The 11,873-nt window shown below is 43.6% G+C and overlaps 1 protein-coding gene across 1 annotated transcript in view; it reads left to right on the forward strand.

Moving 5' to 3' along the window:
- The window catches only part of CUX1 (cut-like homeobox 1), a gene marked incomplete at both ends in the record, with an annotated part of 72,020 nt that overhangs the window by 54,153 nt on the left and 5,994 nt on the right, over nucleotides 1–11,873 (forward strand). Inside the window, 5 exons of the mRNA XM_010131785.1 lie at nucleotides 1,949–2,007; nucleotides 6,853–6,901; nucleotides 7,910–8,006; nucleotides 9,103–9,774; nucleotides 10,762–10,827. Coding sequence (XP_010130087.1) covers nucleotides 1,949–2,007; nucleotides 6,853–6,901; nucleotides 7,910–8,006; nucleotides 9,103–9,774; nucleotides 10,762–10,827 — 943 coding nt within the window. The remainder of the gene's footprint in view (nucleotides 1–1,948; nucleotides 2,008–6,852; nucleotides 6,902–7,909; nucleotides 8,007–9,102; nucleotides 9,775–10,761; nucleotides 10,828–11,873) is intronic.

An 11,873-nucleotide genomic window follows, 5' to 3' on the forward strand; every position in this document is an offset into this window, starting at 1 on the left:
CCCTCAGACACTTCAGTTAATAATACAGCAACGACGTTTTTTAAATAACATAAGACAGGACCCGATCTGCTTATGCTCTAGCAAGGGTTTATTCGTACAATAAATGCAAGATGATTCCTTGACATAGAATATTTGTGAATTTGGAGCGCAGAGATGCCACCAGTCCATTCCCTCTGCCCTCTGGCTCCTGCGTTTTCCTGTGCTGGAGGACGGTACAATGCATTTTGTGTGGATTAACCAGGTTGATATTTAGTGCAAGATATTAGTTCCTCCAGATTGTCTCACAGCTTGAACCTTTGTTGTACCGTGTTCTGTGCATTTTACAGGCTTCTTTGGGACAATTACCATACTAATACATTTTAAAACAGTCGTCGACTGGGAAGATGCCAAGTGCCTAAATGTTCTGCTTATACACAGGCATCGCCTTCTCAGTTGTTAGTTTATATTGTGTACTAAAGTATACATTTAGGTGCAGATTTTCCATGGCAACAATCTCTATATGAGGTACTTGGGAATGATGGATGTATGTGTTTTCTATACAATTCAAAGTAAAATATTGCTGGTTGCCATACTGCTGTAACAGCATACAAGTACCTGAGAGGCCAAAACAGCTTCACTCTGTCAACAGCTTTTTTCTTTTTTTTTTTCTTAACTGCGTTTTGTACCTAAAATTTCCCTCTTCTAATTGTTCGTCTGTCCCAGCCCTGCCGTTCACGCACCCATAGCTGTGCTGGTGTGGAACTTCATGAGGCTGCATTTCAAATCAGTTCACCAAAAGTATCCAGGTTCACAGTAGCGCTTCCCAGTCTTCCTCCTGCTTTTGACAAGCAGCCCAGGAGTGGATGTAGGATCTTCTCGAGTTCGCTTCTCCACTGAAGACAGCCTTGCCTGGGCATAAAGCCCTATTTTCCTTTTTCGTGTCATGTATTCCTTTCCTTTTCAAAGGAGAGGCTCTGTCTTTGAGGGTGGTATGTCCTGGTGTTCTTTCCTGTGACCTTTGGGACCTGTGCTAGTTTGAACACCAAAAATGAAATGAGGCAGAGCTGGCCTGAACTTACCCACGGAAGTTGCAGGCCAGTGAGTTCTGTTTTTTTTTACCTTGGGTCAGATGTGTCTGTGCTAAGCGACGAAATTATTAGTGGGGAATTAATGTGGCTTCTGCCAGCAACATAACGGCGTCAGTTATGTATCACAGTGTTTTAGGCCTCGTGAAGCATTTGTCCTGTAGTGATGAGCACTGCTGTTGGCGCAGGGGCTCTGCAGTAAGGGCCAAATGTCTGGCAGTGCGTTCTGGATCGTGTTTCAACGTTTGTGGCATCTTCAGACCAAAGAGAAGCCACTGAGACTTGCCCCAGGTCAGGTAGACCTCAGCAAAAAGACCTGGTCTTGATGCTTCCTCTCCAGGGAGTGATGGTATTAATTCCTGCAGTAAGTCGTGCTTGTGAAGTGACTTGGTGCAGCTGTTTGGTTTGGGCATGAGGCACTGGAGAAGGATGACAAGCCCAGGGCGTTCCAGTCAACAGCAGCTTCTTCAGCCTTTTTCTTTTTTTCATGTAGATGAGGTTATCAAGAACTGTCGCATTAAGAATCCAGTATGTGCCAAAGCATCCTGCTTGTTTACTCAATTTATCAGCTCCGTAAAAATTCCAGCTGCCCCATTTTTTAATACCGTCGTCCCCGATCTCTTTATTGAATGCATGACAGTGACATTGCAAACAGCCAAATTGGGACCTACTGGGTACTTTACACTTGGCACTCTGTAAACAAAGGAAGCTGAGGTATAATTGTGTTTACGTTGAATTGGTTATAGTTTGTTTTCTAATATATGTAAATTAGGTATGAGTCATTAACCCTCGCTTGTGAGCTGCTGTATATATGGAATAATGATGATTTTGAAAGCCTGCAGAAAAAAATGTAAATAATTAAATCCATGTTCTTTCTTTTAAAGCAACTGGAAGAAAAACTGAAAGGACAGGCTGATTATGAAGAGGTTAAGAAAGAATTAAAGTAAGTGTTAAATGCCTACATAATTTTTTCACAAACCATAGTTTAACAATGCTTGTTAAATGAAGCTGCAAAAAAAGAATTCAGTCAAAACCACAAAGACAGGGAAATGGGGAGTATTGTCAGAAATTGCAGCCAGAACCAGCCCAACTGCTGCATCGGAGAGATCTCCTTGTTATTGCAGTGCAGTATCACAATAATACAAGTGTCCATGAAGAAAAGGTGCTAAAACTGTTGTGCACCAGGAGTAACGAGTTTGGAGGTCTGTGGTATTTTAGGTGGACCACTCTTTAAAAATCCCCAGCCAACAGCAGAGCGTGATGTGGACCAAGGATTAATCCAGGGCCTTTGGCCATGACACCTTCTCTGTGCTTCGGCCAGGCAGCGTTCAGCACTTCTCAGTTTAATGCTGCCCTTGTTTCACTGTGTATTTTTGCTAATATATTGTGGTTTTAAACTAAAGCCACAAAGAGCCTCTTCCCATTTCAAGGTTTTTTTTTTTTTAAGAGACTTAAAAGAGCCTCATTTTAAACTATAACAAGATAAGCTGTCAGGTTCAGAAGAGAAGTTTTTTGACTGGAAATATGTTTAGTGTCAAGGCTTAAATAACTGCGAGGAGCTCCATCTCTTCTTTCATCATTCTGGCGTTTTCGTGTGTATTTTAAGAAGACTGAAAAAACGTTACCTTGTTTAATGAGGTATTTCAGATGAGGCTGGTAGTCACATGCTTTTGTTTACGCATCCCTGGAGAATACGGAAAGCAGGTTTGGTTTTGCCAGCCCGATGACTGTCCAGCCCCTGGTGCTGTTTTATTCATGCCGCACTGGCTGTGGCTCTGCTTCCCTGCCAGCTGCAGCACACCCTGATGCAGGTACATAGTTTCAGTCGAGTGAAATGGGTTGACCATTTCTTTGGTCGTTATACCTGGATATTAACTGGTCTCAGTGGGACGTCATTGTTTTAGTGATAGAGGTAAATATGTCCATGTTTTCTCCTGAGTCAAGGAAGCTCAGCTTCCGATTCTGGCTGGTTTATGCCTCATAAGTAAAGTGGTGAATGGGAATTGGGCCACAACCTTCCAGTTTACTACGTGAGGTACTAAATGTGAACGTGCCGGAACAGCAAAGGAGTTTTAGATCCTACCTGGTTTAATGCCTTTACTTTAGATACAAAACTAATTTAGATCCCTGTATTCCTGGTGGTAACAGCTTTTATTTTTATTTATTATTCTTTACTGACTGACGTGAGGGCAGGGATGGGAAGGCAGATAAGAGGTCCAGGAGAAGCCATGACACAGGAGTATTCATAAGCTCAAACGGTGCTTCTGCCTGTTCCTATTATTTTGAGATGAGTCTGCAGTGAAATAGATGGGAAAATCTCCTGGAAGTGGCCAGTAAATTAACTTGGTTCTCCTGGCTGTTACAGCTTTTATATCCTCTAATTTGTGGGTTACATTTTTTATCCGGGCAGGCTGACTTTGGAGGGATGGTGGCTAGCTTGTAGGTGGCCTGGGGTCCATGCACCATCCTGCTCGATGGTGCTGGGTGTTAAGACCCTCTGTGAGAGCACCAACAGGGTTTGCAATGCTGCATCATCACAGCAGCTCATTCACACCACCCTCTCTGCTCCCATCTGGGCCAAAAGATGTGCCAAGATCTAAGTGTGCATCACCTGAGAGTGACAGTTTGATCTGCAAGGAAACGACAAAAAGTCTGTTGCTGTAACTCTGGTAGCCCTCACGCCAGATCCTACTATGTGTGCCCCGAAACACTGACAAAACTGAACTGCTCGTAATGCACAGACACACCAAGAAAAAACATATCCTCTCAGCGAGGAGTAAAGAGAATAAACTGCTCCATTGTTTTGGCACTGATGTATTTTCCTTAATCCACACAAGGATGTTAGAAACGTTCCAGGCTGAAGGATCTCAACGTAAGCCAGTGTCTAACTTAACTGGGTCCACGTCAGGATCTGGGATGGGAGGATTCCTTGTTTTCTGCATTGTGCCAAATGGCTTTTAGACCTATTTTTGAGATCCGAGAGCTCTGTGTGTCCTTCCAGTTCCCTCTCGAGTAACACAACAGTGCTAACCCTCCTGCCTTTGCAGCTGGGATCATACGAGCAGAAAGTCGAGCTGTCCCAGTGCACACTTTGCTTTTGAGTAAGACCTTTCAAGTTGTCTTAGATGTGCAGATTCAAGTCACAAGATCGTTCCTTTACAAAGCACATAACTGATCTTGAGCAGCAGATTGAGTCGAGATCTCATGGGCAAAGATATTCCTGGAATCCAAAGGGGAAGATTTTGCTTCCTCGTTCCTGAGAAAAACGTCTCTTTTGTGACACATTTGAAGAGTCATTTTTGACATGTTTAACTTTTTACATTTTTTTTAAAAAATGAACCTGCTGTAGTGAATATCCCTCCAAGGGCAATTCAGGATACCATGAACTTGGGTTTTAACGTATTTTGGGTTCTAAGTGTATAGGAGATTTCCTGTAAGGTTGCCAGAGGGCTATTTCAGGTAGCAAAGAATCCCCTTTTAAGTAGGCAAAGGTCAGTAAGTTTCCAGCTGAGGTTTGAATATGCCTGCCTGCTCCAGGCTCGCTGAAAAACACAGCTGCAGCAGGGTCCAGGGTCCTTTCTGAAGGTCTCAGCTGGCAGCGGTGCTCGGAACCAAAATACCAGCAGCCTGGCCAAGTGGAGGGCACATCACCGTCAGGGCTGCAAAGCCAGACTTTTGGTGCCAAGAACGTGATACACACAGAGTAAATACATTCAGGCTTATGTGCAATTCCAACTGGATCCAGCCTGGTTCCGCAGCAGCAGGGTAGTGGTCAAAGCACATCACGCCCTCTCCTCCGAGAGCAGGCAGCTTCTTCTGGTTCAGCCTCCTCCAGGAGGAATGCGGTTGGTGTGCTTCAGGACTGCGCTGCATGGCAAACCAGCAAGTGGTAAGTGGGGGTTATTGGGAGACCTGTGTACTGCTGATCCCAGCCAAAACAGGAGAAACACCCATGAGTTGCCCTGGGAAGTTTGCCACGTGGTAATTTGCTGTTATAAATTGTTTTTTTTAAATTCAGATAGGACTCCTGTTTGACCCTCATGGGGACATACATCACTACTTGCTGTCCTTTCAGAGGCTAGACCCTGCAGAGTCCGAGGGAGGATGAAAACAGTTCCCTGCCAGTGACTGGGGTTCTCTCTAGATCAGTCTCTGACCATTTTCCTCCCCAGCACCTCAGGGTCCTGGTAGGCGGAGCTGTGCCTCTGAAGAGGTGTCCCAAGAAACGCTTGCAGCAGGGATTAGGAACCTGAGTAAACGTGCCTGTGATGTCAGTATAATGTCAGATGTCCAAGAACTCGAGCTATTAATGTACGACCGCTCTCCTTGACTGGCACGACTCCACTCATAGCAGAAAAGAGGCACGTTGGCTGCTGTGCCCACGTAACGCAGAGTCTGAACAGCGTTAATTTGAGGGCTTGTCTCTTGGATGATGGCTCTACCCTGCACAAATTCTGCTGGCAAGAGGCGTGGTCCAGTGACACCGTATGATGAAACTGATGGGCAGAATTTCATGATTTTATTAGTTACTGTGGGGGTGCCCATCAGAATTACTGCTGTGTGCAGTCAGCACGGGTGGATGCAAAATGTGAGGTTTCTGCCTCGGAACGAGATGTTTTCCTTGGATTTCTATGACTTTGAGTGATCTTGAATGACTCACCAAGCCCACTTATTTCCAGAGTGTCACTTCATGGACATCTCATTCTGGATTAACACACAGGTAGATGTAGAGAGGTGCTGAACGCCACGTGGTCTGGGGCCGTTAAGGAGTGCTGGGTGCCTGGCTGGCTCCTGGTGCCATCCAGAGCTAGTCCCTACGTCTTAATACTGACCTGCTGCCTTTTTTGACTCAGTTTCCTCATTTAATATTCATTAAACATAATCTCCCTGCCTCACAGAGTTCCTGGTGCTTTATACATGAAAAATGCTGTATAAACACCATCTGTGTCTGTTCGTGTACTTTTCTTCACCAAATGGATGTTGTCTCTGTACAATGAGAAGCTGAAATCATTTATCGCTTTGCTCTGAGGAAGTTACCGGCCTGCCTGCAGCAGACCTGTTTACAAGAATTTATAAGACAAAGCACAGTCATAAGTTGGTATTCCTGTAAGATTCTCATTGGCCAGACGACAGCTCTAACTGGAAGGCTTTGAGGGAGACGTCCTGTGACCGCTCAGTGTTTATATAAAATATTGACAATGAGCCTATCAGAGTCTTCTCTTAATGTACTTATAAATATTTGGAACTTTCATATTTCTTAAGAAATATTGTGCCATTTTGTCTTCCCTTTCCATAGAACTAGGAGGTTATTAAAATGAAAAACTGCCTTTTAGCGGGTAGACTCGTGGTGGGGAAGATTATTTGTGCATGTTTTCCTTGCTGCGTGAGCTGCTGTATATTACATGAAGTACTCTGGTAACCGTGGTGGCGATTCCCCTGTTTTGTTGCTTTGCTACAACTTTTTCATTCCCTTCAAGCTTCACAGATAAATTTATATCACTTCTGACAGCTTAAAATGTTATATCCTTATTAACCTTTAAATTTACGCTTTAAACTGCCCTGGTGGGATTGAATATGGAATGATTTAGATGACGCTTGAGAAAATTTTCTTATCCAATAACTAGTTGGAATAGTTATTCTCTATTCATTATGAGACTCTGTTACTGCAAGGGAAGCTGTTACCACTTGTAGTGTTGCTGGAGAGTAGGAGGTGATAATGTTAATGCTCATTAGTGGGGTTGTTATGAAAAGAAGAAATAGAAAATATTTTTTTTTCTGCCTTCCACAGTATATTGAAATCCATGGAGTTTGCACCGTCCGAAAGCTCTGGTGCGCAGGTACTGAACCTCCCTTTGTTTCTTACTTACTTGAGCAGTTCTGTTAATTAACCAGAATTTTGTCTCGCGATTCGTTGGTGCTGGCGGGGACGGTTTCCTGTTGATGTTGGGACATACGGGTCGATCATTGTTTTCCTGATGTTTTCTTATGTAAAAAGCTGAATGGAACATTTTTTGCCTGTTAATGTCTTTGAAGTGGTCAAGGACAGAGAATGCCGTTTGGCTGTGCTGGAGTGGAGAACTGTAACGTTGTGGAGCGGAGTCTCCTAAAGATGCTGGAGCTGGTGTCCAGCTACACCGAGCTTTGCCTGTTTCTTGTACTGACAGCATGCTGAGCAAGGACTTTGTTAGCCTTGAAAATGGTGTTCACAAAAGAAAACAAAGCTTTGAGTTCTGAGAAAGCAGGAGAGAGCTCTACTCTTCCAGCACATTAATCTTAAATTTAAAGGTTGTTAATTATGTTCCTGCTTTTGAAATGTGAACTGAGTATCAATATACTGGAATTAATTTTGAATACGATTTTTAATGATCAAGGATTACATATTTAGTGGAAAGTAAATGATGGGTTTCTGTGGCTGGTTTTATTTGTGAACAAACTGTTACGCAGCAAGGCAGCACTTCAAGGAAATGCTTAACTTGGGGCAGTTGACCTAGAAGAAATAATATCATCTTAAGTCCTGTTTTAATCAGATTAAAAGAAGTCTGCAGCTTTTAAGTTGAAAGTGTGCCAGTACCTTTTTAAAATCTGTAGGATTAAGAAAATGTTCCATTACACGTTTCAAAATACTGCAGAATTGTCGAATGATTTACAGTGAAAGTGAAAGAGTGAGTCTCTTCTACGGCTCATGCAGGAGCACTGCGTGATTCCAGCAAACACATGCGTGGTGAATTCCCTAGCTGCGTTGGAGCAGAGATGAGCACTTGTTTTCTTCTTCAGAATCCTTTTTAGTGCCTGAGTGAGACTCTTAATGCTTTTAGAAACAAGCCTCCCACTTTGATTTTCTTCAGGATGCATCTAAACCGCTGGAGGTGCTGCTGCTGGAGAAGAACCGCGCCGTGCAGTCGGAGAACGCCACGCTGCGTATCACAAATAGTGACCTGAGTGGTAGGTTGATGCGATTTTCGGCTCTTCTGGTTTGTTTGCTGTCTCGTAAAGGGAGGGAGGGCTGAGTGAGAGGTGAGTGTCTGAGCTCATGCATGGCAGAAAGATTAAGAAGCAAGAGGAACACTGAATAACATTTGATTTCTGCAGTTTTATAGGCTGGATAATAAAATAAAACTTGGAGAGCTCAGAGAGTCTTTAAAGGTTAGGGAAGAGAGGCGTTACAAGATGTACCAAACGGTAGCGTTTGAGGCTGTCTTCTGTTTTGGGTACAAATTCATCCGTGGCACCAGAAGTCTCTTCCCCCACACAGTGTTATGCAAAATGTTTGCATGTAGAACACAATAATCTTCCTGTCTGATACACTTAGATATACACCGGCAGGTCAGCTTGGAAAAAGCGAATACTTTCTTTTTGGCGACGCGTGTTTGCCGTTTAGCTTTCCTAATGTGGGCTTTTCACATCTTGTGTGCATATTTTTTAAATGACAAGTCATGGAATTTCCAGATCTTTGAATGCTTATGGTTTTTGCAGCTGGAAGAAAGTTAAAAGTTGCCACTGGCCCTGGGATTACTGAATTCTGAAGTGTTTTATGACTTTCACTGAGTGGTCTTGGTGCATCCACCTAATGGTGATTCCTTCATTCAAATTGGTTTGTTCCAAAATGTAAATGTTTGCTGCATTTGGGTTCAGTCAGGTCCAATGAGTCATGTCTTGAATGGGAGACACCAAAGAGACTTGCCGTCTGTAACCGCACTTATCTTTAAATGTGTAACTGCACTTCATGTAACTGTTGTAGTTTTAATGTTTGTAAGGGGGATTCTCCAGGCTGCAACATACAAGAAAGGTGCAAACATGAAATGCATGTTGTTTGTTTTGGGGGCCTTGTTTGGCTTATGAAAATTTCAATTATGGAAAACAAACAAACAAGCAAATGAAAACAAACCAAAACCAAACCGAAAACAAAAACCCCACCGCCACTTCATTGGCCCTTGTAAATCTGCACTTTTTCCCTTTGCGGGGCAAACTTTGCATATTTTTATCTTGGTTTTTCCCTCTTTGATCCCCCATAATGCATTATGTTTGACCTTCCTTGTAGGGTCAGCCAGGAGAAAAGGGAAAGACCAGCCTGAGAGTCAGCGTCCTGCAACCTTGCCGGCCTCCCCTCCTTCTCAGTTGCTCCGCAACGCGGGGGAGCAGGCTTCCAATACTAATGGTACACACCAGTTCTCACCAACGGGTTTAAGTCAAGACTTTTTCAGCTCATCCCTGGCGAGCCCCAGCTTACCCCTGGCCTCCACAGGAAAATTTGCACTAAACTCTCTCCTCCAGCGACAGCTAATGCAGTCCTTCTACTCCAAGGCAATGCAGGAAGCAGGAAGCACAAGCATGATTTTTTCAACAGGTCCTTACAGCACAAACTCCATATCTTCCCAAAGTCCATTACAACAAAGCCCGGACGTAAATGGCATGGCCCCGTCTCCCAGCCAGTCAGAAAGTGCTGGGAGCATCTCTGAAGGCGAGGAGATAGACACAGCCGAAATTGCACGTCAGGTGAAAGAGCAGTTGATCAAGCACAATATTGGACAGCGGATATTTGGACATTATGTGTTGGGACTGTCGCAAGGGTCTGTGAGTGAGATACTAGCCCGGCCAAAGCCATGGAATAAACTGACTGTGAGAGGCAAGGAGCCATTTCATAAGATGAAGCAGTTCCTCTCGGACGAGCAGAACATCTTGGCTCTTCGCAGCATCCAGGGTAGACAAAGAGGTAAGCGCTCGGCGGCCGAGGGACTCGCTCTGTTTTCCTGTTAGCTACAGAAGTTAAAAACTGGAGGCTTCCCTGGACAGGGCTTTTGTGCATTGCTGCTGTTCACCCAGATCAGGTGGCAGGTACAGAAAGTACAGCTTTCTAACTCTGCTTTGCAGCGCTCAAGCAGGTTAGTATCTTTGCCTACGCTTTTTTTAGCTGCCGACTCGTGTTTGTCGGCAGGAGCAGGCGGCAGCGACGCCTCCATCCCTTGCTTCCCAGTAGTCCCATCTCAGAGCTAAATACAGAGTGAAAAGGGTCAGTAGCTACTGGGGGTATCAGCCCTCAGAAATACTTGAAAATTTTTATTTGGGGTTGTTTATTAAGATCAAACTTTTGTTGTACCTTGTATGGTTTTTTTTCCAAAGTGTTTTGACAAAATATCATAGGTGATGCATGAGCTGAGTAATTAAAAAACAATCCTCGTTTAAAGCAGCTTTGCATATTTAAGGCAGAGATTTTAAGAAATAAAGTGCATTTCATTGTGATTCATCTTAAGCAGAGACTGAGATTTACATTTAGAGAAACTGAAAAGAACGTTGTTTACAGTCAGGAGATATTGGACAGGACAGGCAGGGTTCTCCGAGATTTTGTTTAATTGGAAGCGCTCGCTGTTAGATTTATAATCCGTCCTTCCTTTTGATGATTGTACTTGAGGGGATTATCTGCCCATCTTTAACCTCTTCATTTTTGGTATCTCTAGACATTTATTTATATCTGTCTAATCTCCTTTCCGAACGTAGCTGTAATCTTTATTAACAAATCAGCCAGCCTTGCTTCTTCCAAAGTAGCCAGCTCCTCCGGCGCTCAGACAAAGGCTGAGGGGGCGAGGACCGCTCGAGCCCTCGCCTCCAGGGACAGGCTCTAGCTTCTCATGTCACACAGCCCATGATGTCAGAGCAACCATCCCCTGATTGTTTTGTTCTTACCAAACTTGTTTTTCAACAGAGAATCCAGGCCAGAACCTGAACAGACTATTTCAGGAAGTACCGAAACGAAGAAATGGGTCTGAAGGTACGTCACAGGCAGGTGTTTTTCTTTGCAGTCAATCCCTAGGAAGTGGAGTGTGCTTTAGCTGTGTGTTTCCTTAAAACTGTGCAGTTTGATTCTGGCCTGGAATCTGATAGAAAAACAGACAGTAAGTATAAAACAAACCATGGGTTAGACGAGCACTTTGCTTTTCCTAATTCTGCCGCTGCTGTACTAACGTAACCCTGTTCGGATACTTTTTCCACTCCCAACCTTACTGCGTACGCGGCTAAAAACAGAGAAGTGATGGAAGGGGCTTTAGAGAGTCATCAGCTCTGTTGAAATGCTCTTTGCTATTTTTGTGCTTTTTGGAGGGAGAAAGTTGCACAATTAACGTGTAATCCAACATCAATCACATCCTGCTTCTGCTCTAGATTTACTCCTTTCTCCTCATGGGGCTTCTGTTGACAAACACACTTTAATATGCTGTTAAATTAGTGTGGTACTTACTACAGTGTAGTATACAAAAAAGACAACAAGATAAGTGAACTTCAGATTGATGAATTATCACTGAACAGGAAGTACAAATATTTTTCTTCATTATAGATGAGCTGCAGAATTTTTCTTTTAGCAAGATAAGAGGAGGAAGAAAAAAAAACCCCTGACAGTCTGTGGTTCTTTGACTCCAGTCAGAGTTTATCTAGCTCCTTACAAACGATAATCCCATAGTGAAGAGTGCAGTTAAGTGCAGCAGATTTGCAGTCACAGCTTTCCCTCCTTTTCTTCCCCTTAGTGGTTAAAAAAAACAAAGCAAAACCAAACGACCACGTAATAGCCCTTAGCTGGAGAGTGCTTCAGATGGGATCTGTGTTTAAATGGCTGTTTCTCTTAATGTATTAACCTCTAGAAAGTTAAAAATTTTTTTTAGCTTGTTACTTTTTAATTCTGTTTTGGGCTGAATGTATACTCACCCTACTTTGCCTAGCAGCCAGTGCAATTTTTAAGGTGATTCCTGGTCTTGTATTTTTTCCTTTCTTCCTTTCCCCTCTGGTTCTTTTCCCTTCTCTTTCCTCTCCCCCTCCCCACCCCCC

Source organism: Buceros rhinoceros, unplaced genomic scaffold (genome assembly GCF_000710305.1).
Source record: "Buceros rhinoceros silvestris isolate BGI_N320 unplaced genomic scaffold, ASM71030v1 scaffold32082, whole genome shotgun sequence".
NCBI lineage: Eukaryota > Metazoa > Chordata > Aves > Bucerotiformes > Bucerotidae > Buceros > Buceros rhinoceros.